Source organism: Cricetulus griseus, chromosome 4, assembly GCF_003668045.3.
Source record: "Cricetulus griseus strain 17A/GY chromosome 4, alternate assembly CriGri-PICRH-1.0, whole genome shotgun sequence".
Taxonomy (NCBI): Eukaryota; Metazoa; Chordata; class Mammalia; order Rodentia; family Cricetidae; genus Cricetulus; species Cricetulus griseus.
Window position 1 is genome coordinate 46,571,952 of NC_048597.1, and position 27,230 is coordinate 46,599,181.

The 27,230-nt window shown below is 43.0% G+C and overlaps 1 protein-coding gene across 3 annotated transcripts in view; it reads right to left on the bottom strand.

Moving 5' to 3' along the window:
- Positions 1-27,230, bottom strand: part of Drd3 (dopamine receptor D3) — a 51,573-nt gene that overhangs the window by 15,160 nt on the left and 9,183 nt on the right. For all 3 annotated transcript variants that reach the window (XM_027412656.2, XM_027412655.2, XM_027412654.2), the window contains exon 2: positions 16,258-16,370. In XM_027412656.2, coding sequence (XP_027268457.1) covers positions 16,258-16,370 — 113 coding nt within the window. The remainder of the gene's footprint in view (positions 1-16,257; positions 16,371-27,230) is intronic.

The window sequence follows — 27,230 nt, forward strand, 5'->3', positions numbered from 1 at the left end:
ATGGAAGCTTACTTTGGAATCCAGTTTTCATGCACATGGTACGTTAGTCTTCTTCATGACCGTGACAAACATGTGAGAGAAGCAACTTCAAAGCAGGAAGGATTATTTTGGCTCACAGTTTTAGAGGCTGGCTGGCTCGTTACTTTGGTAGTTCAGTGAGGCAGAACCTGATGGTGGTAGGAGTATGTGGAAGAAGAGGCTGTTCATTTCAAGCAGCCAACAAGCAGAGTGGAGAACCAGGCAGGAGCCAGAGCCAGCATATACCCTCCAAAGGCATTTTCCTAATGACCTACTTCCTCCAAGTAGGCTCCACCCTCCACAGTCCCATGACCTTTCAATAGTCAATTCATATTTTTAGTCCACCAGTGGATTGCACCACTGACCATGCCAGATCCTTTAACATCTGTCTCAAAATACACAGATACACCCAGGAGAGTAATTACTAATCTCACAGGTAGCTCCCAATCCAATCAAATTGATAATGAAGTCTGACCATCCAACACTGTCGAAGTCTGTCGCTTATTTTCATTGGCTAGTGTGCTTTCTTCGGTCCCTCCTCACACACATTTCCACTGCTTATTGAACTTTCCTAGGCAAACTCAAAACGTTCAAAACAAACCCTGGCTCCCCACATCCTTTCATCTGGTTCTAGTTTTTGCTCTCTTCAACAAGTCCAGACACAATACCCCGGCCTTTTGACTGGCCTTTGACCTTTCTATATCACTTGCTTAGTCCCCCATTTCACTTTTCATTCGGTGTTTATCCAGCCCCTGCTGCATGTTATATATAATATACAGCCTTCTATATGTCAGGCCCCTTTCTGGATGGATAGAGACCCATGAATGTGACACTGACTCTATCCTCATTGAGCTTAGAGTTCAGAGAAGGGGATGAACAACACAAATGCAAACAAGCATGTTAGCATACAATGAAAAATACCATTAAAGAGATGTGTTGGGTGATGAGATGGAGAATGTGAAGAGGTTAAGTTGGGGGAAACCCACACAAGTCCATGGTATCAGAGGGACTCAGCTGTTCTAGGTAGGAAAGCAATAGATGCTTTAAACCATCCACTGTGATCATTTCTCTGCTTAGCCTAAGCCTTTCTATGAGCTGCTATCTAGGTGGTCCTCTGCTGCCAGGTTGCTTACCCAATTTCATGATGTCTTCCCTACTTCCATAGCTAAAAACGATGAGACAGAAGAACTCCAGGATTTCTGTCATGTCTAATCCCCACCCATTGAATATGGGATAGACCTGTGGACATAACTTAACACTACTCCATGACTAGATTACTAATTAGTATACTCCATGTTAATCAGAAGGGAAATAGTTCCAAGTGAGCCCGACTTAATCAGGTGAACCTTAATAGGGACTGACTTGTTCCTGAATCCAAAGAGCTTCAAAGCACAAGAAATTATCCTGCATCGAAGATCAAACTGACCTAGCTGGTTTTTTGACAGGGAATGGTAAAAGGCCTATAGAAGCCCTGACTGACATCCCACAAGATAGTAAGAACCACACTGCTATAGTTGTGAGAAACTGAGTCCTACTGACAGCCTGAACATGCCAGGAGGACGATTCACAGCCCTGCCCACAACTTGGGTTCTGTCTTGTAAACCTTGACTGTCTGTGCAGTATTCCAACTTGCAGAAATTGTGAGGTTAAAATAGTTGTGCTTCGTATTTCTAAACTTGTGGTAATTTGTTCTACCACAGCAGAAAATGAATATACTGTCACTGGCTCCTCTTGTATACATAGGCTAATCTGATTTTCTTCAGTGTGAGCTTGACTTCCTTCGTGAACACGGTCTTCTATTGGTTCCTGGCATGAACTCATGGCTCCAGCCAAATTGGCCTGGTGTTGGATACTTTCCCACAGACTTTGTGTAGTCCATTAGCCTTCCTCCTCCTTGGGAGTTCAGTCTTGCCTTCCTAGCATCCCAGGTAAACTCTTGAGGAACCTCTCTGGGCCTCTCCAGATAGACACTTGTAACTTTTAACTTATGGTACACCTACGTCAACCAATGGCATTAACATCCTGAGTGTAGGTGTCTTGGCTCATTATTGAGCTTGTCTTACCACTGGAGAGAGATGGCCACTTGGTTTAAGTTATTGAATAGCTTAGAACATCTTGTATCTCAGGATTCCCCATAGACACATGCACAAAGCAAGTAAGAAGCTATTGTCTGTTTCAGTGGTCCTGAGAAGTTCCTTAAAAATGATTTAATCCTGGCCAGGCTCATGGGATTTTAGATGTGGGTCTCAATGTAAATCAACAATTTTGTCTTTTCAGTTTCCTGGGAACACTGATGCCAGATTTAGGTCAGGGGCCTCCTCAATCTGTCTTGTGCATCTCAAAGCTTGGGCTGAGGAATATCGAGATGCATGCTTGGTGAGAAGGGGTTGGGTGATGGTCCCTGTTCCTCCCATGTGTGTCCATCTCCTGTGTTCCAGCTCTGTCTCTTACACAGCTAGCATTTGAGAGTTAACATTTGTGATCCTGACAGAGCAGTATAGAGAGTACTGTGAGTTTTGAGATGAAAGCTAACTCTGACTTTGGTCCATAACATACCAGTGACAATGGTAGCTTCCTTCTGAAGAGGGAGAAACAGAGTTCTTGATTTAGTAAAGTCGTGTTAAAAGTCCCTATCAATCCCAAGGGAGGCCATGGCAGTCCCATTCCCCTCTTCTGGAGCACATATTAAAAACCCTCTCTTGAGCTCCTGCCTGGGCTGCGCAGGAACACAGCACATTTTCCTGGTGGTCTCCCAGGCCTCTCAGTCTGGGGACTTCTTTTCTGCTGGGGCTCCAAGTCAAATGTGGTCACTTGCTTAGTGTTGACTCTTGGAGGAGGGGCTGAGTCTTAAACCTCGCTGCTGTCACAAACAGTCAACTGAAGGCTGAGGGGTGGAAATATATGACCACTCTCTTTGGCTCAGATTTGCAGTCCTTTTTTTCATGCTTTTTATTTTTATAAATTGTATTATTAAAAGGTAAATAAACAAAAAATCACACACCAAAATTAGCCAGCCCAAATCTTTAGATGTAAAAGAACCCAATCATGATATATATATATATATATATATATATATATATATTATATTATATATATTCAGTGATGTGCTAACAAACAGCTAACAACTGACTCTCTACAAACACATACATGCGCACACACCCACAAACACACACACGCGCACGCACACACACAGCCCTAATTTGTAACATTCATCCATTTCTGTGATGTTAATACTCCCACCACTGTTCAAGTCAAGCCACCACCAAAGGCTCGATAACCAACTCGAAAAATTCCTAGGATCCTGCCAATCAGCTCTCACTGGCATGGTTCTAGCACACTGGTGGGAGCTGCATGCTATCTTAATCTTGCTGTAATGCTCATCAGCCGTGGGGGTTCCATTATTTCAGTGAGCAAGAGATATACAGAGCATGGCTCTGCTCATAAGACAGGGACCATAGCTTCAGAGAAGTCAGGGTGGACCCAAAGTTTGCAATGGAGTGGCCCTTGACCAGCCAGATCCCATATCTCCTGGGTCAGTGTCTTTACCAAAGGCCTCATTCCCTCTCGAGGTCACATGTAGCTCTCCTAGTCCTGCAGGGAAGCAAGGGTTTGGGGTATGAAAGTCAGCGTGGCCCTGTGCTTTGTACGTGGAGACCAGTGTGGATGCTCAGAAACTGAATTTCCCCCAAGTAGCTCGATCCGGCTAATTGTCAGTGTATGGGGTGTGGGAAATGTGGAGGATTTGGGGGAGCGCGCGCGCGCGTGTGTGTGTGTGTGTGGGGGGGGTGCTGTTAAAATGCACATTCCCTGGTTATGTCCCTAGTGGTTTCGCTGAGGTACTTCTAAAGTGCAAACCAGAAACGTGTATTTTTAACATCTAATGTATCTTATTAGAAGACTCTGCATTAGGGAGAATTCTGTCAAAGCTTCTCGTTCACTTGGGTAAGAAATGAGAGACAAGACTACAGTCTCCCACTGTCACATTACACCCTTTCCCTTCTTTTAAAACGATTAAGTCGTTAGAATAAATGAGCCCCTCCCCCCCCAGCATGTCATAGGTAGGTGGCTAAGAGCTCGAGGTTGTTCCAGAATCCACCATTGGAGGGCACCAAAATGCAGCAAGAACTTCGCCAGCTCCTCGGGGTGAGAAGTTCATGGCTCACCTGGGGGCTCTCCAGGCTCTATGGGGAGGCAGAGCCTGAAAACCGCACCCCTTCATTCCTGGAGCCCCGCGAGGACCCCGCATTCCCACCCAGGGAGACTGTTTATCCTCTGGTTTTTCTCTCAGAGCGATTATTGAAGGCCAATCGCAGGCAAGCGGAGGCCAAAGCCCTGGGAAAGGCATGGCCTGGCTTAGATGGAGAAAGAAGCCTGACCAGGGCCACCTCCCTCTGGTGTATTCCCTGTCACAGTCCCTCCTTTGTGTTTCAGCATCTACCTCTCTGGGCCCTTTCTCCTGCGGAGCACCAAGCTGACCCAAATGCAGAATGTGTACACTGTGGTAAGCCCTGAGGCAGCCTGATACCCAGCTCTGCGGCTTGACCGTGGGCCCGTGGCCTGAATTGTCTGCTTCAATTTTCTCATCGTACAGGAGGGTTAACCTGCCCAACAGAACTGCTCGCAGCTGTTGAATGAGATTACATTTGTGAAGTTGTTTTCTTTCTTTTTGTTTTTTTAGTACAATTTAAAATTGGAAAGGCGGTTCTTATTGTTCTTATTGTTATTGCCATCATTATTATGCTAGCCTAAGAGATCCATGATTGTTCATGTCTGTGTGGTTTTAGGTTTCATGATTGTCATTCTCTGTCTCCTGATTGTCAGGCAGGGCATAGTAAATTTGTTTCTCTATCAGACAAGTGTTGAGCACTTTCTTGTGTGGTGCTGAGGTGCTGAGGGAGTTTGCTGATGTGTCCATCAAACAGATAAGGGAACCAAACAGCCTGCAAGGGTGACTGACTGGCCTAAAGTTGCTTAGAGTGAGATCACAGCTAGGGGCCCAGAGTAAGGCTTCAAGGCAGTTTGCTGGGGGAGAAATTTAACTGGGCAGGCTTGGTGGCACCAGCCTGTAATGTCAGCCTTCAGGGGGTGAAGGTGGAGGCAGGAGAATCCCAAACTTGAGGGTAGCCTTTGCTAGGTATCATAACCATGTTTCAAAGAACCAAAGACTGGAGGTGCCCCTGGGTGGTGGAGTGCAAGCCCAGCGTGTCCCAAGCTGTGGGTTCCATTCCCAGTGCTGGGAAGAGAAGATGCTGGGAAACACACATGTTTAAGTGGGATAATGTACCTACTTTGCTGGACTGTTAGAAACAGCTAGTTTTGTTTTTTGTTGCCTCTAGACCCGTGCAGATTAGGATAAGCAGGGATTTGAGAACATAAGAAATTATACTTCCAGAAGTGGACTGCTGGTGTGACCTAAGTGCCCTTCCTAGGTGCCCTTTCCTAACTCTTGTCAACAATGGGGCCTAGTTTTTTAGGCTTAGAGTACTCTGGGGTAGTTGGGGGAGTGGTGTCTAGTTTGGGACTTGTGATGAGCAGGGCCTTCTGTACCTTATGATCCTCTGTCTATATGGATGCTTGTTCATCGAGGTCTTAATATCACGGATGTCCCCCTAAAGGCTATCACTATCTTCAAGTAGGGGTGCAGGTGGAACTGATGAGAGGGACCTACTGCAGGAGGAAAGAGGCGCCCGGCCTGGGTGGGAGGGCCTGACTGTAACTCCCTGCCTGGGTTTAATGAGCCCCGAGCTCCTAGGGCTGCTTTTCACCACCTTTTATTTGGTCAGACAGGGGGCTCAATAAATCTTTAGTTCCGTGGACTCCCCTGGTGGAGTTGTTGAAGGAGAAAGCTTTTTGCAAATCACTGGAAAGCCCTTTGCAAATATAAAGTGCTTATTTAGATGCAAACTAAAAATCCAAGGTGCCTGTGACTCATCTGGTACCTATTGTGCTCGCAGCAAAGGCGCGGAGGCTAGCTTGTGTGATGGGTGCCATTTGAGAGCCACTTAAAGAACTCTCTGGTGAATGAATTTGGTTGCATTATTCCGGGGCTCCTCTCTGAGGACTCTAATTTTCACCGCTTTGGTTGTGTCCTCCTTTTCTGACACGTTCTCAGTGGCCCCCTTGAGTTAGCACTGACCCAGGATGGGGGGGGGGTGCAGACCTGCTGCGAAGACCCAGGAGCTGTGGGATGGGGCCTTGTGATCTTAGGACTCTCCACTCTGATTTTTAAAAAGGAAAAAGGAGGCTTTAATCCAACCATCCAGAGCCAAGCCTAAGAATCTAATGACAATAGTATTTATTACTTGCTTTCAAAATCCCTTTTATCATTTCCTTTTCTTTTCCTATCTCTTACCACCCCGCTATTACCGACCAGGGCTTCATGACCAAAAAAAGTACTGAATCCATTTGGTCAAGTTTGTCAGGCTGATGACTGGCATTGTGTGAAGCCCAAAGGTCTGTGTGAATAACTGCATTTCTAATGAATTGACCAGCTATCTGGCATCACACGAACAGATTTTAATGCTGTGTATTGCACACTGCTGGGAAGGAGAATGGAGACAGCTTTTCTGAAGCCCGTTTTCATTCCTAGAATGGGGGTGGGGAGCTCTGTTTTGAGGTTTGTTGAGGACAGTCCATTATGAAATGTAAGCCCCGGGCCCCATTGAGATTGGAGGCACAGCTCTTCCTTCAGCTTCTAAAGGAGTGCTATGCATTCTGGGAGCTTTCTTATAGGAGACAGAAGATTATTCAAAGTTTATTCTTATTGGTTGGGTTTTAAGTGGTGAAAGGTGAAGTGTGTGTTAATATGGCTGTAGACAGCAAAATGATGCCTTTCTGCAATTAAGAGAACAGTGGGCCTGCCTAGTAGGCAAATTGCAAAAAAGACGCCCTCTTCTGGTCAACTCAGGCCAAGGAAGCATTAGCTGTATCCTATTCCCACGCCCCCTTCTTTAAGGCTTCTTGGCCTCATTCATCTGTGTGTGTGTGTGTGTGTGTGTGTGTGTGTGTGTGTGTGTGTGTGTGTGTGTGTGTGTGTGAACATATAGGACACTCACCAGCCTCTATATGTGAATGCCTGTGTTGAACAGACAGGCGTACACTCATGGGGACAGCAAGGAAGGTCAAAAAAGGAGGGAGAGCCTGTTCAAGACTCTCTCTAGAACTCTGTATATTCTTCTTCATTTTATCAATGGTAGTAGGTAATTTAGCTCCAACCCGCAGCCTGCAGGGACCTGAGCAGTTCTCTCAGAGACCTCATCCCAGGTGCAGCCTGGGCAGAAAAGAACTTCAGGTTGGGTCAGTTTGAAGCAGAGTAGGAGTCTATGAGGGAAAATATAGTAGCAATTTTAAATTCAAGCATTAGGGGAGAGAGAGATTTAGGAAAAGAGCAGTGCGTGCCAAAGACATGGGAATGAACTTCTCAAGAGTCACATCTAAATGTCTTTATATGACTTGAATGACTTCTGAAATTGCATTGTTAAAAGGTTTTAAAAGCAACCCCTCACCCCCTTTTCCTTTCTTTTGGTAAATGAAGTCACAGAGTGGTTTCTGGACTACACTAGAGAGGGGTACAAGCTGATAAGATAAAACCATAGATGTGGTTAATATTCATCACTCCGATAGCCTCAAACTCTTGATCCACCTGCCTCTGTCTCTTTAGCATATCACCACGGCTAGCAATGCAGGTGGTATGAAGGTGTGGTGATATATTACTAATCATTTATTAAAGATTGCCTGAAGATTCAGAAAGCAAAGTCAGCCACAAGCTATGGAGGTCAGGCAGTGGTGGTGCACACTTTTAATCCCAGCAGCCAGAAGCTAGGAGGTGGTGGTACACACCTTTGATCCTAGGACTCAGGATTAAAAGGTGGATGCATCTCTCTGAGTTCGAGGCCACCCAGCAATATACAAGATTGAATCCGTCTAAAAGAGTAACAGAGCTCACGCCTTTAATCCCAGCACTAGAGAGGTATATAAGACAGGAGCAAAGGTCAGTATAAGGCGTTCATTCTCCAACCACATTGAGGAGTCTCCAGCCACGATGAGGAGAGGCAGAAGGATCAGCCCATTCAGACTGAGGTAGTAGTAAGAGCTAGTGGCCCAATACTTTGCTTTTCTGAACTTCAGCTTGAAGTTTGAACCCCAATATCAGTCTCTGGGTCTTTTATTTTTTTGTGCTACATGAAGGAGAAAAGGGGAATAATGGAAGTTTAAGTAGGGAGAGAGGAAGAGAGAGTAAGTAGGGCAGAGGAGGAGTGTGAAGAGGGATCATTAACACTAAGGATGTTTGAAAAGTGTGATATCTGTTTTTGCTTGTCAACTTGACAATGTTTGGGATTAACTAAAATTCAAAAATGGAGGGCACACCTGTGAAGGATTTTTCCTTAATTTGAGGTAGGAAGATCATCTTCTAATCTGGTTCTTGAGGCAGGAAGACACACTTTTAATCTGGGCTACACCTTCTGCTGGAACCCTCTATAAGGACATGGAAGAATGAAGTTTTTGCTTTTTTCCTGATTGCTGTCACCTTGCTAGCAAGTCCATTCCTTCACTGGCATTAGAGCCTAATTCTTTGGGATTTCAGCATCTAGTGAAGACTAGCTGAGACATCTAGCCTCATGCACTTAGCAACTTCTGGATTCTCTGGACTTTCTGTTCATGGTCATTGTTGGATTAGCTGGAACACAGCCTATAAATCATTCTAAAAAATCCCCTGTCTATATATATCTTGAGATTCATCTTATAAATTCTGTTAGTCTAGATAACCCTGACCAATACAAAAACCTATATGTAAACCTATTATTTTATAAGCTTCATATAAATACATATATCTGCTTACATATAAAAAGGCCTAATTGGAGTTACCCTACATAGATGATAATGTTTATCTCAGAAGCCGTCTGTGTGGGATACCTCCCTTGAGTTGTTGATCAAGGGTTCCCTGGTGTCCTTGATTGTAAGACTCTTTTGCTGAAGATACTGTATACTTTTGGCCACAGAACATGGGGAAATTAAGTTGGTACTGACCAGGAAATTTTCTTTCTGATGGCTACTTTTCAGAATACAGGAAGATGCTATGTAGGGTTCTGCATGTGGAAGTGGAGAGTTATCAACATCCTTACATAGCTGCTAACTTTGTGAAGTACAGCAATGACCGGTGTGGCAAGATATGCCCATACATACAATAGTGGCATTTATGTTATGGGGTAACCAATCTTTCTAATTAAGATTTAAGGCCTGCTCCACAGGAGGAAATGAATGCCTAATCCTGTAAATCTGACCCACATCTGGGGAGCTCACAGGCCCTGAGAGGTAAACCTACTGCTATTATTCTATAAATAGACATAGTATCAAACTACCCTCTAAATTCACACCTTTGTACTCACAGATTAGTGCAGCCTTTACTCCTCACCAGAGAAGTTTCTTTGTGCAGTGGATATAGCTAATTTAGAGCTCACATTTGGTCAAAGGGCAGAGAATAAGTCAGGACAAATGGGACATCTATACCCTTTCAACACCAAGGCTCGAGTATAATTACTGAAGAAAGGGCAGGAAGAGCCAGAGGTCAGAGAGGATCCAAGTGAAACAGTGTTTTCTGGATACCGAATGACTTATGGTTATCTGCACAAGATCAAGTCCCATCAATATTCTAGCATGGAAGGGAAGGGCTCATGAGCCCCAACCCTGAACTGAGTAGCTGTTGACAGCTTCTGGGGACAGAGAGTTAGTTTTCTTTTCTTTTTTCTTCCTTCCTTCCTTCCTTTCTTTTTTTCTTTTTCTTTATTTGTGTGTGTGTGTGTGTGTGTGTGTGTGTGTGTGTGTGTGTGTGTGTGTGTTTTCGAGACAGGGTTTCTCTGTGGCTTTGGAGACAGACTATCCTGGAACTAACTCTCTTCTAGACCAGGCTGGTCTCGAACTCACAGAGATCCGCCTGCCTCTGCCTCCTGAGTGCTGGGATTAAAGGCGTGCACTACCACTGCCCAGCTGAGAGTTAGTTTTCTTAAAGGATATGGCCCCTGGTAGGTTGGCCACATTCCAATGGATGACTCTGCACCAATTAGCATATGAGCAGCACAAATTGGACTCAGGATGACTAAAAAGAAAAGAAAAAAAAGGATATGAAGTTGGGAAGGGCTGAGGAGGTGGGGAGAAGGTAGGTGGAGGAATAGGAATGAATATGATCAAATATATTGTAAGAAATTCTGAAAGAATAAAAAAATTTGTATTAAAATATTCATAGTTGTGGTGGTTTAAATGAAAAACAGTCCCCTTAACCTCATAGGAATGGCCTTGTTGGAGTAGGTGTGGTCTTGTTGGAGGAAGTGTGTCACTGAGGGCAGGCTTTGAGGTTTCAGATGGTCAAGCCAGGCCTAGTGTCCTTCTCTCTTCCTGCTGTCTGCTGATCAGGATATAAAATTCTCAGTTACCTCTCCAGAGCCATATCTACCTGCATCTCTCCATGCTTTCCACCATGATGATAATGGACTAAACCTTTGAACTGTAAGCCAGCTCCAGTTAAATGAAAAGTGACCATGGTCATGGTGTCTCTTCACAGCAGTAGAAACCCTCAGGAAAACAATCATCAACTTAGATGGTTTGAGAGTCACGTAAGAGACACACCCTTGGGCTTGTCTGTGAAGGTGTTTCCAGAGAGGTTTAGCTGAAGACTTTTGTTGAATATGGGCTGTGCTAGCCCCGTGTCTTTGGGCATTGGACTGAATGAAATGGGGGAAACAATGGGAAATCAGCTGAGGGCCAGCATTCACCTCTTTTTACTTCCTAATTGTGTGAGCAATGTGACTAGACACCTCAAGCTCCTGCAGTAGTGTATTCTTTGACATGATAGACTGCACTGCAGATTGTGAACCAAAACAAACCCTTCCTTAAGTTGTCCTTGTCTGGCATTTTTCCATCATAGCAAGAAGAGAAATAACTAATCCAATAGGTTAGAAGGGTCAAAGGGATTCTTACAATAATAAGTTACAAGGGAGTTAAGAAATGCACCTTGACTGCAAACAGATTTATGATCTTGTTTATAGAGCCTCAGTTATACCTGGGGAGGGAATAAGGTTAATCTCAAAGGTCTTACATGCTTTGGTTTTAAGCATAGTGTATTACTACTTTAGCATTCTTATTTGAAACAGCACTATAAAAAAGGAATATTATTATCTCTATGAAGGTGTGCTGACTGATTTTGTCAGCTTGACACAAATTTAGACATATCTGGGAAGACAGAATCTTAATTGAGAGAATGCTTCCATGAGTCTGGCCTGTAGTCAAGTCTGTGGAGTTATTTGTTACGATAAATCTTTCCGCCAAAAGCCACCTGAGCCCCACCACCACGTGGGCGGTCTCCGCTAGCCACCCGAGTTCTGCCGGCCGCGTGGATAGACAAAATAATAGAGACATATTAGGTACAATGCTGCTTGGCCAATGACTAGGATTCTCATCTGTTAGCTCAGTCTTAATTATCATACATCTATATATTTTATAAGACTTATCTTATCAGACGCCTTATTGGCGTCCCTCCTTGCCGGTGGATCACATTGCGCTGCTGGAGGAGGAAGAGGAAAAAGGGGACACTTCCTGTTTCCTCGCTTAGATATGAGTCTCCTTGCTATGTCACTTCCTGCCTGGATCACCACTTATCTACTACATTTCCCAGAATCCTCTTTGACTCCTAGTCCTGCCTAACTTGTTGCCATTGGCCAAACAGAACTTTATTTAACAATCAATAAGATAAACATACACAGTACATTCCCCATCAGTTATTTCCTCGAATAGTGATTGATGGGAGAGGATCCAGCACATTGTGGGTGGTACCACCTTGGGCTGGTGGTCCTGGTGCTGTAAGAAAGCAAGTTTGGAGGGCTGGTGAGGTGGCTTAGTGGTTAAAGAATGCTGACTGCTCTTTAAGAGGACTTGGGCTCAGTTCCTGGCACCCACATAGCAGTTCACAACCATCTTTAACTCCAGATCTGATTAATATGATTCCCTATTTTGGCCTTCAAGGGCACTGCACACACGTAGTGCACAGACAAACATGCAGGAAAGACACCTATATGCACTATAAAAAAAATTTCAAAATCTGTTTTTTAAAAAAAGAGGACTGGTAGCTGGGCGTTGGTGGCACACACCTTTAATCCCAGCACTGGGGAGGCAGAGGCAGGCGGTTCTCTGTTAGTTGGAGGCCAGCCTGTTCTCCAGAGTGCCAGGATAGGCTCCAAAGCTACACAGAGAAACCCTGTCTCAAAAAACCAAAACAAACAAACAAGCAAACAAAACAAAACAAAACAAACAAACAAAAAAGAGGCCTGGCAAGATGGATCAGTTAATAAAGACACTTGTTGCCAAGTCTGACAACCACAGTTCATTCTTCAGGACCCACATGGAGGAAGGAGACAACCAACTCCCAAAGTTGTTCATTGCTCTCCACTACACACACACACACACACACACACACACACACACACACACACACACACGCACGCACGCACGCACGCATGCACACACGCACGCACGCACGCACGCACGCACACAGGAATTAACTAATAAATAAAATTGTAAAACTTTAATAAACAAAAATATTTTTTTTTTAATGAAAGTAGGCTGAGCAATCCAGGAGTGAACTAGTAGCAGCACTCTACCACAGTCTGCTTCAGTCCCTGCCCTGAGGTCCTTGCCTTGTTTGAGTTCTTGCTCTCACTTCAAATAAACCCTTTTTTCTCCAAGTTGCTTTTGGTCATGGTGTTTTATCATAATGATAGAAACCCCAAATAAGGCAGTAGGCAAAATTAGTAGCAAAGTTGTGCCAAAATTCTTGACTCTGAGCTACTGAGACTTCAATCAGATTCAAGAATGAGGTGATGCTTTCCATTTTTGTGTCCCCTTAATTTCCTCTATCTTTCTTTTTGAAGATAACCCTCTCCCACCCTCTCATGTCCATGAAGATGCCCATTTGTAGGAGGAACATTGCCTAACCCAAGCCAGGGACCTTTGAGTTAATCTTAGTAAGGCAAACCTACTATTTGTATACTATTTAATACTTTTCGGTACACTTTCAGTGGATTAATTGTATACTATGTGAATTCTTTTTCCATAGAACTGTTTTTTAAAAAGTGGCAGGAGTTTTATATTTTTAGCTCTAACATCCAAGTCTGTTGCATAATTTCTGGACATTTAGTTCATGTTGTAGAGACTATACAAATAGTGGATTTGCCTCACTATTGCCTTTAGCAGCCCGGTCTGAATACTTATATTAGGCCTAGGTCCTTATGACCTCTGTTTTTCCCTATCACACCTATTACAGAGCTTGAATCCCACAAATAGGTATCTTCACTAAGTAGGCCAGGATGGCCTCAAACTCATAGAGATAAGATTAAGGTGTGTTTTATACATGTGTGGAAATTCTGAGAATAAACACAAATTAGTAAAAAAGAAAAAGAAAGAAAGAAAAAAGAAAAGAAAACAAGGGCTGGAGAGATGATTCAGTGGTTAAGAGTGCTGGTTATATTCTTCCAGAGAACCAGTATTCAATTTACAGCACCCACATGGTGGCTCACACCCATTTGTAACCCCAGTCCCAAGGGTATTTGATGCCCTTTTCTGGACTCCTGGGATACTTTGCAGATGCAGGCAAAACCACAATCACAAAAAAACATAATAAATTTGAAAAAAAATAAAAAAAGTGAATGTAGATGACTTCACAGTGAGTGCGGCCATGTTGAATCCTTATATAGACCAAGGAGACACTGGAAGGTTTTGAGTTGGGCAGTGAAATGGGAGCTATACTTCTGGGGAGTTCTTCAGAGGATTTGAAGGGCCTGGCAGATAGATGTGGAAGATCAGTGAGAAGTCACTGGAACCTTAAGGAAGCAAGGACAACAAGAAAGGAAGAATAGAGGCAAATTGAAAACAAATCATGAAAATAGAGTTGGTATAAGTGTCTATTGGTTGAGGGTGGTAGGTAAAAGAGTTATGGGGTCAAAGAAAATCCAAGATTTAAGAATAGAGATAGCTCCTGTGACAGATTATTAGTGAAGATGTTTTGCTGTTTAGAATTAAGGGAGGAAAGAGGGGTACAGTTGGAAAACTGGTGAGGTTCACAACTAAACTTAGGGCAGGAGTCACATAGACATGAATTTGAACTCTGACATGGTCTCATTCTAGCTGTAGGACTCTAACAGATTATTTAGGTATGAGGAAGTGAAGGTAACAGTAGCACCTTAGAGTTATTAAGAAGAAATGAATTAATGCATAGCCAAGTTTAGCTCAGCATGGTAAATTCTCAGTAAACAGCATCTAAATGACCCTTATATTATTTGTATAGCCAGGGTCTCCCCCAACCTCCTACAACCAGGACAAGAGGTGGCTAATAGCCCAAACTACCTCTATGCTGTCTGTATGACTGAGACCAGGCTAGACCCTTCCCTAGGCCCTTAATCTGGTACAGGTAGCCTATTTCTAGAACTCATCTTCTTGGAAGAAATGGCATGTACCTTAAGTTGAGTTTTGATATAATTATGTTTCCTTGTGCACTTGGGATTGTGTTACACCAGAAAACTTTTTTTCTGAATTATAATGTGTTTAAATATGCTGGCAATAAACTGCCTGGCCTCAGATTCTCTAGGAGTTTGATCCAATTTGGTGAAGTCAAGCAGAACTGAATTTTCCTTTTCACCTCTTTGTGGTTCATTTCCCTTCCAGCTGTGTCACCTGCAGGGGACCTTCTCCCACCCTGCCCCAGCTCAGGATGTCTTGCTGCAAGCCTAAAACTGAGGTGGGGAAGAGAGAGGGATAAAAAGAGGACAAACAAGGGCAGTGAGTTCAGGAACTCTTTAAAGTGGTGTGGCATAGGTGAAGCACATATAGAACACAGCCAGGATTGCAAAAATCCATCCCAGTAACCAAAGAGCAAATTTAGAAAATGTGTGTGTGTGTGTGTGTGTGTGTGTGTGTGTGTGTGTGTGTGTGTGTGTGTGTGTGTATGCGCATGCACCTGAGGAAGCCAGAAGAGGGCATCAGATCTCCCTGAATCCGGAAAGTGGGTGCAGGGAACTGAACTCCTGTCCTCTGAAAGGGCAGGACGGGCTCTTAACAACTGAGCCCTCTCTCTCTGTAAGGGACATGTGCAGGTCACATGTTTTCTAAAATTGCCTTTCTTCTCCTTCCCTTCTTCTCTCCCTCCTGGGAAACACACCTATGCTTACTTCTCTTACCTACTCCCTTTCTCCCTTCCCTCTCCTTACCAAAACCAACCAACCAACCAACCAGACAGACAGACAGACAGACAGACAGACTGAGGTAGGTGAGGATAGTACAGTGAAAACAAAAAAGAAAGAGGCCAAATGCTTAGTAGCTGGAGGTTGATGCAGGACAGTACAGGAACCTGCTAACAGTGTAGAACAAGATACTTCTTAGCTGTTTGAGACCAACATGGCCGACCAAGATGACTTTACTTTGCTTTGTTATATTGTTAACCCTGCAATGTCTCCAGTTCCCACCATGCATCTGACACTGCAATATATCCCAAAGCTCTAGATAAGAATAGAAAAGAAAAAAAAAACAATTTGGAACAAATCCTGATATTGCTCCCCCACCCTAGAGTTTTCCCATAAGATGCTATCCTAGAGCCTAGAGAAGGCTACCTTCTTTCCCCCATTATCGGTCATTAGTTATACAATATAGTAGACGCCACACTCCCTCTTGATTGTGTCCTTTTGCCCTGAAATAAAACTTCCTCCCTATTCCTCCCTTTGTTTCTTCTGAATTCTTTCTCTGAAGGTAACAAGACCTTGGAAACATTGGCTAGAGATCTCAATCTGCTCTGTCTCTCTGTGAGACCTCCCCAGCCTTCATCAGCAATAAAACCAACTATGGGATTTCCTACCAACTCAACAACCTACTTTATGTCTTTTTCTATTCTCTTCCCTTTCCTGTCAATTAAGAATCACAAAAGCCCTAAAAAGTAATGGGAAATCAAATCCAAGATCCTGGGTGGTAGGAGTAAGTTGGCTGGAAGGGAGAAAAGCCTAATAAGCCTTATAGACCAATTATTTCTGGTCACAAATTCCACCCCCCCCCCTCATGTGTAAACCTTATTTTAAAAGAAAAAAACAAGGAAGGAAAAGTGGCAGTGGCAAGTTCCCTTGGAAGTGACCCCAATATCTCAAGTTAATATCTTCTGTACCCCTTTAGGGCCACTTGTCTCCTAAGCCTGGAAAGGGACTCCAGCCCTACCTGTCTATGCTGATGGCACAGAGGTTCAGGATGCTGGCTGTACACATCATGACATCCAGGGTGACAAAAACATCACAGCATACGCGGCTGAAATTCCAGACTCCACCTGTCACCTGGGCATTAGAGACAAGAAGGATGTTAGTGTTTCCCCGGGAAGGAACAATAACCCAATCAACTCTCTTGCCTTCCCTAAGCTGCTCATCATAGACGCCAATGCACCTTCCTGGCTCCCTATGGTGGGTGCCATCAGTACCAGAGGGCTGACAGGCACAAAGGGTATGCCAGAATGTCTGTGATTGATTGCTAGGGAAGGGACAGAATAGTAGAGTGCTATTGCTAGGAGAGATCGTCAAGATTAATTAGTGCAGGGATTCTCAGAGAAGCTCACAGTGGGATCGTCATTAAAGACGTAAATTTCCAAATACCCCATAGACCCAGTGACTCAGAGTCCCCGGATCTGAGCTCATGGGCATTCATCTTAAAATAAGCACACCCCAGTTGCACCAAGGTTTTGGCAGTCAAACTTGAGGTTCAATCTCAGGGGTGCTCCTTGTAGTTAAGTGGTATGTGCATAGATACATCTTAGCCCATAGATGCACAGCTGTTAGTAAAAGAGTTTGGGTAGCTGCCCAATGTGTGCCTTGTGCCAAAACTGCCTCTCTGAAGCTCTCTGCCCAGTAGAGAGCCCACCATGTGCTCAGGAAATAAGCTAAGAACACATTTTACATAAAACATGACTCCAAAACAAATATCTCTGTGACTTTAGCTTGTAAAATTTGGAAACATCGTAAGACACCTATGAGAACAAGACTAATCAGTGTGACTGCCTTTGACCCCCAACCGTGTGTCCCAACTGCTAGGAAGTGGGAGAAGGTGAAGATCAGAGGAGAGCAGGGATGGCCTTCGACTAGGTGCGTCTCAGTGTGACATGCTGCCTGTGCACATGGAATCAACCTCCATAACTCCTATGAGTAACACAGAAAGCATGGAGGATTAAGGCAAATCGATTCATATGGGAGCATATTTCTATTTTATTTTTGCATGTTCATATAACCTAGTTAAATAAGCAAGACGTATCAGGTATAATGCTATGTTTTGAATGTCCATACACTGCCTCATTTAGGCTCTGAGGTGTGTGAGTTGCCATTCTGAGGGATCATGGCTTCCAGTGAGAGTTTGTGCCTCTGACTATTGATGTATTTTTGGTGTCTCTTCTGAGCATGCTTGATGGCTATCTAAGAGAAGGGATGGAAATAAATAGCCCCAAAAGTTGTTGGTGACTGTGAGTAAAGGAGGTACTGTCCTCTGTCTGGTGCTCATCTGAGATCCTTTTGATACTTCTGTGTCATGGCAGTAAAGTAAGACCTGAAGGGTCCATTCTCCTTCCTCAATAAATTCTGGAGTTTATTTTCCTCTCAGTCTCCCATTTAATCTCTATATTTGGTCATCTTCAGGCTATTTTGAGAAGTGCTGTCCAAAGACACTTTGTTTAACAGCAACCATGAAAAGTTAAAACAAGTGAAGTAATCATATTTGTTCACTTGGTTCTGGATTTACTTTCTTTTAGTTAGGCCACTTGGCTCTGTATAAATAAAAGGCCTAACATGAATTTATAAGGATGCTGAGAACGGAAATCACAGAGGAGGAGTTTATGGATTTTGGTCTACAGAGTCATCACACAGTGATGCAAGAGAGACAGGAGTCAAAGATGATTTTGATTACATAGGACAATTGCATGGTACGAAAACCCCACCCCCCCAAAAACTGAAATTTTGTGCTCTTAATTTAATTCAGCATTTGTCTACCATGCAACTGGAGTTTTGAATTGGGGAAAACCTACTTTGTTCCCCTTCATATAACTGAGTGGGTGAGTATGTGTGTCTGCGTGTGGTGGGAAGTTTAAAGGAGAGAGTTAGGGCTGCCCTGAACCGGAGTGCTTTCCGGCGGTTCATTCACTCACTCTTCCATTGATGCATTTACCCAACGAGCACTTGGGAAGCTGTAATAGTCCCCAGAAGGAAGGCACAGTATGTTTGTTTAAAAGGGTTTGTAAAGTGTACTACAGGGTATATCCTTGAAGACTTATGTGAAACTGGAGAAAGAAGGCATTCTTTATTATTATTGCTATGATGATATGTGTGTGTATGTGTTCATGATGTAGATTTGAATGTATGCCATGGCATGAGTGTAGAAGTCAGAAGAAAAGAAAACTTAGTGGAGTCAGTATCTCTCCTTTCACTTTTATGTAGGTTCTAAGGATGGAATGAGGGTTGTCCGGCTCATGGGGCAAACACCTTTACCTCATGAGCCATCTCACCATGCCTCTGCAAGGCATTCTTGAATGCACTAGCTGGAGATCAGTATGAGTGCCTAGGACAGTTAATACAAACTAAAACATACTGAAAATTTCTCCCACTTGCATCACGTACCCACGTGACCCATGCCAGGAATTTCTACAATTTTGAAACTTCAGATTTTGCAAGCTAACTTTGTTTTTTACTGTATGTGCTATTATAGCCTTTTGAGGAGTGTATGATTTGATAGGAGATTAAATCACTGTTACTTAACCAACTCGATAATGGCAGAGATATTTACTTGCTCACTGCTGCTCTGGGGCTCCTAGAGCAGGGGTTAGGCATGCAAATACCTCTGTCAAGATTGAGTGGTCTCTGACATACTAAAAGCCATTTATTGAATGCTTGCTAAGTGCCTGGTGTCCTGCAAAGCACTTTGCAGATGTGGTCTCCTAGTGCTGATTATAATCCCCTGGGGGGAAGACTGTGAAGCTGAAGGTACCTGCAGAAGCCCTGTCCCTCAAGCTCTTTGGCTTCTCCTCTGTTGTTTGACTTTGGTGAAGTAGAAGACTGGGATTCTTGAGGGACAGAATGTCACAGGTGGAGAGTTATCTAGGCTTAGTGCCTATAGAAAAATACCCATTTACTTTATTTCTTAAAAAAATATTTATTTCATGTGTCTGAGTGTTTGCCTGGAGGCCATTGGATCCTCTGGGATTGTAGTTACAGATGGTTGTGAGCCACCATCTGGGTGCTGAGAACTGAACCTGGATCCTTTGGAAGAACAGCCAGTGCTCTTAACTGCTGAGCCATCCCCCACCCCTTCTCCTGTCCCTTGCTTTTACTTTTAACCATTGTCTCCGGCTGAAAGTTCTCAGGACTACTGGATAAACCAGACATCCAGAGCCCACTAACCCTAGAGCTGAAAATGTTCTAACTTTACATCTGAAACTATAGAAGAGGTTTTCCTTCTCCGTAACTCAACTGGCTCGAGTCCCAATCAAAGTTATTTCTCCCACATATTGTTTTTGACTCTCTTCTCTGGCTATAAAAGTTCATGCCACTCTTTCTACAGCACAAATCCAGTCCAAGTTCTGAGGACAAGGTCACTCATATTTGCCTCAGAATAAAGGATTTTTATTCTTATTCTTTAAAGCCAAGTTGTTATTTTTGCATTGATGGAACTATTAATAACTTTATTACACAGGAAGCAATCTTCGAGAGGTCAAGCCCACTGTCAAAGGTCACATGGCTTGGAGAGGCAGATGGGACATTGGATGCAGACAGGCAGGCGGTGTTGCTATAGAGAATCACGCAGGGAGGAATGAAGAGAGAGGACACAATGGAAAAGGAAAATCAGGTGAGGCTTTTGTCTGGGGGATGGGCACCTTTCTGATCGCCCCATCCCAGGATTGCAAAGCAGCAATGGGAAAGACACAGGGATAGGGAGTGGGGGTGGGGGTCTGCTGATGGGGACCTGGGTGGAGGGACACAGTGCCTTCTGGTTGAACTCACAAGCTGTTTCCCTCTGGAGTGAGGCTCCCATTCTGTCTGTCTGTTTCCCTTTTCCAGAACCTGCCATCAGAAACCCCATTTTCTCCTCGATCTCAGCCAAGTGCCAAGAAGAAAACAACCTGATTAGCTGATTGAAGTGATTCCCACTAAGATGCCATCACTTAACTTTTCTGGGAGCTCACTCATTAAAATAAGCCTGTAGCTGGTAGGGGACACACACACACACAACACAACACACACACCACACACACACACACACACACACACACACTCACACTATATATATATATATATATATATATATAGTGTGAATGTTTATATTACAGTCGCCCACACCATGTAAATAACAGTCAAGGATGAAAATCAAAAGTGCTAAAACCATGATAAGTAAGCAGCTCACATCATTTCAGAACAACTCAGGCAACTCTGCCCAGTTTGCAGGTAAAAGGAGACTTGGGTGGGCATTTACTTTAGAACACACAGCTAACTAAAAGAGCTAGACTTTTAACCTCTTCCTGGCAACAGTGACTGTTCTTGTCCTCAAAGATGCCCACCTTGGCACAGCACTTCCATGAAGCACACAGCAATGGGGAGGAGGCTTGACCTTTGTCTGCCCATGTATCCAGAAAGTCACTGGTTTATTGACTGCTTACAGGTTTGATAGGTGGCATGGAGGGGGTGTTGAAATGAATTTAACCTGGTTTTGTCCCCCAGGGTGTCTGAAGATAGAGCCTGTATGAGTTGGGAGAGTAACGTGTGAATGGGTGTGGAGGAGTTGAGGGCCTAGACCAGACAGAGATCCTAAGAAAATAACCGATGCAATGTGCTAAGTGTTGACAGAGAGATAAACACAAAGTGCTGAGAGATCATAAAAGGCGAAGTCATTTTTGAAATTAAAGCAGAATTTTTAAAAATCTGATTGATTTAGGGCTCTTTAGAGATTGTTTTTTTCACCTAAATTCTGATGAATAACTCACTTCGGAATTACAGGCAGCCAGGTGGTGTTACTCTCACTTGCTAATGAACATAGCTAATTCCCTGTGGCAATACAGAGGGTGGGAGGAAGCAAGATCGCATCTTCAGGTACTGAAGTTGGCTATTGATTTCCAGCAGATACAGTCTAAGGCAGCTTTTCCCAAACTTACTGATTATAAGTGGCAGTCCCCAAATCACCTAAGGCTCCTGTTAAACTAATGACTCACAGGCCCCACTCCAAATAATAAGTCTCTCAAGTGATTGTTATGGCCTGGGAGGACTGGAAGGATTGGTCTGGGGGCATAATATTATCTTCAGAAATAGTTGTCCCAAAAAAGGGACTCTATAAACACTAGTTTTTTGAGACAGGATTTCACAGATTCCTGCCTCACCTTCCCTAGTGCTGGGATTACAGGTATGTACCATGGTTTATTCATGTTTGGGGGTGTTGGGGAATGAGTCCAGGTCCTCATGAACGCTAGACAGATACTAAACTACTGAGTCACATCCTCAGTTTTCTTTAAGCATCCTTTTTGTTTGTTTGTTTTTTGAAACAGGGTCTCACTCTTCTTTTTATTGTTTGTTTGTTTCTAGCCCAGATTCTTGCATTTTTTTTTTAAGCCAGAAAAACTTGTGTCTCCTAGGATATGACAGTTTCAAACTTAACTCATTATCATACAGGGATTCTAGCCAACTCCTACAACAAAACTCCAAAACCTCCTCTCCAACCAACAGATAGAATTGGAAGAGAGCTTTGTGGTCCCCCATTGGCAAGTATTACACCCCCTCATTAGCATGGAAGTTACAGAAAATCCATATCATCTTTCAGTTCTTCAAAAAGAGTTTGGGGATCAAAGCCCTAGGGATGGGGGTGAAGTGAGGTTGGCTGATGGGAAGGTTCCAGAGACAAACAGAAGATTGGAAACACCTCTAACTGTATTCTACACATAACAAAATGGTGACCATTTTAAAAGCTTTGCCAGAGAAGCTGGGGGCTGTGTACATGTAACATAGAGACTCTCCTTGGCCCAGGACCTTTGTGCCTCAGACCTTTCCTTGTTCCTTGGCCCACTCCCACTCTGGGGGAGTACTTTTCTTTTTCACAACAACAACAACAACAACAACAACAACAACCACCACCTCTATTTCTATTACTATCCATGTGTCCCTGGGCCAACTTGTTCCAAGATACAAGATCCTGGGAATCTCTGGATTTGATCTCATGAGAACAACTAAGTTCTTTGAGATTTATGTTTTTGGTATATACTGTTGTTTGGTTTATTATTTTGATTTTTTAAATACAAGTATGTGTATTTGTCCAATGGCCATCTGGCATGCTAAAGAAGGGAACAAATACTCAGGATTTTAAGAACTAAGGCCAGTAGGTGAAGAAAGCAGGTTGGGTTTTAAAGTGTACCGATTGACCAAACACTTGACACTGCCTTACTGTTATGTTTTTGTTTAAATCAGATATAAAAAAAAAGAGGAGGCGGAGCAAGATGAGACATATTAGACATATTAACTAGTTTATTATAAGGCCCGGCAGAGTAGGGAGACTAAGAGAGAAGAGGAACAGAGCTAATGGCTGACCGCCATATAGAGGCAGAGAAAGTGCGTTGGTGGGAGAAGAGAAGAGCAGAGTGAAGAAGAAGCAGAGAGAGAGTGAAGCAGGGAAGTTGGAACTTTTAAAGGAAAGACTACACATGCACACTGAGGTTCCACACATGCCCAGAGTCCTCTTGCAGGCTGTAAATGCGTGGTGGGTGATGTGGTGATGGCACGTCCCTGGGCGTGCCCTGACTGTTGTCAGGGGGCGGGGTCTCTCTATTAAAGAGGTAGAGCCGATCAGCATTAAAGCCTGAACCTTTCACTTACTACTGTGTATCCCTGGCAGGCCTGGAACTACATATACCAGGCTGGCCTCAAACTCATGGAGGTAGCCTGCCTATGTTTCTTGAGTGCTGGGATTAAAGGCATGCACTGCCCCTCTAGGCTAAGACTATGAATATTGGGGAAATGGCAAAATATTTGCTTTACCAATTTTGTATGGGAAGAAACTGCTCATTTTCTTTTGAAGCCATAGTTCAGGGTACAATAAATAGACTTATCATAGGATCTCTCATTTACTGATTGTGAAAATCAGTTCCATTTCTTATATACTCAGATCCGAATTAGAGCTGTCTGTCTCACAATGAGAGTTTACTGCTATTACTTAGCAGTCTAAGTTTTTGATGTTGTACAAGGTTGCAAGTCAGGTCTGTTGTAACTCTTGGGTTTCTTTTCCTTAAAAAAATGAAGAAGTCAGCAGGGTGTTGGTGGCGCGCACCTTTAATCCCAGCACTCGGGAGGCAGAGACAGGTGGATCTCTGTGAGTTCAAGGCCAGCCTGGTCTACAGAGTGAGTTCTAGGACAGCCTCCAAAGCTACACAGAGAAACCCTGTCTCGAACAAACAAGCAAAAACAAAATAAAAGAAGTCAGTATTTTAATAAACTTAATGCAAAATAGTCCTGACTATTCTACCTCTAGCTAGGTTGATTGGTCTTTTGAGACAGGATCTTACTACATAATCTTAGCTGTTCTGGAACTCACTATGTAGGCCACCCAGGCTGGGCTTGAACACAGGTCTGCCACCCTCTGCTTCCCAATACGAGAATTAAAGACATAAACCACACCTGGATCTTTGGGCATTATTTATTTCAGGGATCTCTTTGGGTTCACGTTCTCTTTCTCAGAATGTTTTTAAATGCACCAAGTAAAAGGTACAGGGGATTACAAATGTTATCACTTAGTATTTCAAGATGTCTGCAACAACCATGTTGTAATTTGGAAATGTAAATATCTGATTTCTACTGGTGATAGTAGGACTTTTGCTAAGGGTTGATGCCAATATTCATAAATGAAGGAAAAATGCTCAATATCAGCTTAATGAGAATAAGTAATTTTATTTTCATTCGTGTTGTTGCAATCTCCAGGTAGCAGCACACGCAACTTATTTCTGAGACAAGGGGGCCAATGTGGGGCTCAGTCACCCTTTTTTCTAGAAAAGAACCAATTAAAGCCCATGTGGCTAAATCTATGTATCTTCTCAATTTTAGCTCATCCTTTGCTGAGAAATGTAAGACTGCCACAGACATGAGGGAGAGAAATTTGGTTGGTTCTGTCCCTGGCTTGGTCATACTGTAAATCATTCCATCTTCCTTTAATAATTTCTGTTTTCCAATTTCCTTTGAAACAGGGGAAACCTGCCATGGTGACTTGTGGACTTGAATATTTGGTAACAGCCATCAAGGAAGAAAACCCAATGCTCACCCCCACACAGTTGGAGTGTGAAGAACTTTCTTCTATTGGGACCTTTCTCCTCTTTCCCACTAGTGTAGGCATTGGCTACCTATTCGTGTATATCTGTGGATTGGGAAAGGGAGGGGCTTTGAATTTGCCTAATACCCTGATTGTTTGGTTTTGTGATTTGGGGAGTTCCTGATAAACGCTTGCAGTCCTGTCTTTGGCTTGTATGATGCGCTTCATGTCTCTCTCTCTCTCTCTCTCTCTCTCTCTCTCTCTCTCTCTCTCTCTCTGTGTGTGTGTGTGTGTGTGTGTGTGTGTGTGTGTGTGTGTGTAGTGGGGACTGAACCCAAGACCTTGCACATGCCAGGCAAGTGCTTCACTAGTGAGCTACATCTTCTGCTCTCTTTGGGGTGCCAGTGGCCCCAGGAATGTGCTGCAGCTCCTCTGGCAGAGGCCTTAGCTCTTTTCAAAGTTCTCTGATAAGATCAAGCTGGGATTATTGATGGAGCCACAGAAATGAATTTTTGAAGTTACATCTCAAAGGTTTGCCAAAGAGCTTGAATGAGACCAGAGCATATTTCTTGAGGTCTATTAGATAGAATTATAGTGGATTAGAGAAAACCCTAGGTCACAATGTCGTGTCAGGGCTTTTTTTTTATTTTTAATTCTATCTTAACTTTAATTTTTATTTTATTATAGATACTCTTTTTTTTTTCTTCCCTACCAGTCGTTTGAGTATATATTATGGCTGCCAGTTTAGTGTTTTTGCAAGCTCCTCAAGTATGCAAATTATTTCTCAGAGTCTATATCTGTTTCTTGTGCTTTTTCTTGGGCTCCTTTCTTTCTGTTGGCTTGTTTTGTTCTATTATGATGTATTGGTTTTTGTTTTATATTATTATTCCATTTTATTCTCTAGTGAGAGACAGAAAGGGAGTGAATCTGGATGGCAAGGGAGGTGGGTGGGAGGAACTGGGAGGAGACAAGGGAGGGGAAACTGTAATCAGAAAAATCTATTTTCAATTAAAGGGAAAAAAAGCAACATCTAGTCTTCTAAATTCTTCAGAGGGATGGTAAAGATATTTAAAGTAGAGTTTATGTTTATAAAAAATTGCATTCATTAAATCTTAGGATGAAAGTTTTGTTAAGTATTGACTACAGAGATTTTGATAAGAGTTTTCTTCCAAAAGAGATTCTTAAAAAATTAAATTTTACATTTGTTTTTTTCCCCTGAGGAGTCAGAGAAACAGAAGGCAAGAGAGCATAAAATGGCATTGTATGTTAATAAAAATGCATGGAAATACAATAATAAAAATACATTTGGGAATCAACATGTAAAATATCTAAATACAATTGCTTCTCAAAGTTGTCTTGATAAATAGAGGTGACTAAGCCTGAGTCCATTAAAAACAAAAAACAAACTTTCATTCTTTTATTGATATGGGTTTCTTTTTCTAAGATCACTTTTAAATAAAGACTTGTTAAATAAAAGATTTTGCTAAGGCTGAAGTGTATGTAAAATCATGGGTGGATGTATTTCTCACAGATCTTTCTGTTAAATTTGCTTTGCATGATGGGACAACCAAAGATGCCACTCCCTAGGAACAGCGACAATTTCCAGACAAGCTTTTCTATAACTCTGAATGTAACAGGCAAAGTCTTTGTGTGCTCACGTCATACCCGGCACAGAGGTAACTAATACCTTGCATTTAGAGAGTGATTAACTTGTTAAGACACGATTTTGTTAAATGGCTCAGTGAAATTTCTAAACTGAGGTTTGCTGGGCAATCTTAAAACATGAGTATCAGGGATAAGGTATGAAAATTTAAGGACTAGCCCTAAGCGTAGAAACGCTTTTGCATGGTTTCTGGATCTTTCAGCACATAAAATACGCATGTGTGTCACTACCGTCTGTATCGCCTCGCATTGCTTCACCATTTGCCGGAAGCTGTGTTTGCGGGGCTCTAGTGGGAACAGCCCGAGATTCGTACCTGAGAGGGGGAGTGTGGACTAAACAAAGTCTGGCCATAGCCAATAGAGGAAAGAAGGGAGACAGAATAGTATCAAGTGGGCAGATTCAGTTAATACTGAATTGCCACATGATAGCTACACTCCATCTTGGCTCAAGGGCAGAGAGTTCAAAACTGTCCTCAGCAAGTCTTAAGACCTAAAGGTCAAAGGTGTGGCTACAGTAGGATGTTCCATCTTGGCCTTGGCTGTGTTATTCCAAATAACAACAGACCTGGTCTGAGATGTGGTTACTCCTGACCCTCAAAGCCAGGTAACAAGAAGTTGAATCTAAGGTGTGGTTACTGAATGCTTAGAGAAAAGAGGAAGAAAAGTCTGTTTGCTCCATATACATGTTACCTCGTTCCCCTTTTTGATTAAGGTATGTAAGAGTGGTGAAAAATAAACTCGTGGCAATTCAGTATTAACTGAATCTGCCCTCCTGATTCTACTCTGTGTCTCCCTTCTTTCCTTACCATCTACAGCAAGCCTTTCTTTAGTCCACACTCCCCCTCTCAGGTACAAACCTCAGGCTGCTCCAACTGCAGCCCTGCAAACACAGCTTCACACACACACGCACGCACGCACGCACGCACACACGCACGCACACACGCACGCACGCACGCACGCACGCGCGCACAGTCAATGTTGAGATGGGCTGGTTGTGCTGTTCACATGATAGGCTGACACTCAGCACTAATTCATTGTTAATAGATAATATATAATGCAGTTTGTTATAAATAATGTGAGATTAAATATTTTAATACCCAATTTGATATGTACACTATAAGATTGTTAAGATAAAACTGGTATTATTTACAAAAAGAAATATTAGATTTAGTCTCTATGTTCATGATAGGACTCAATTTTTATATTATAAATAACAAAACATTATGATG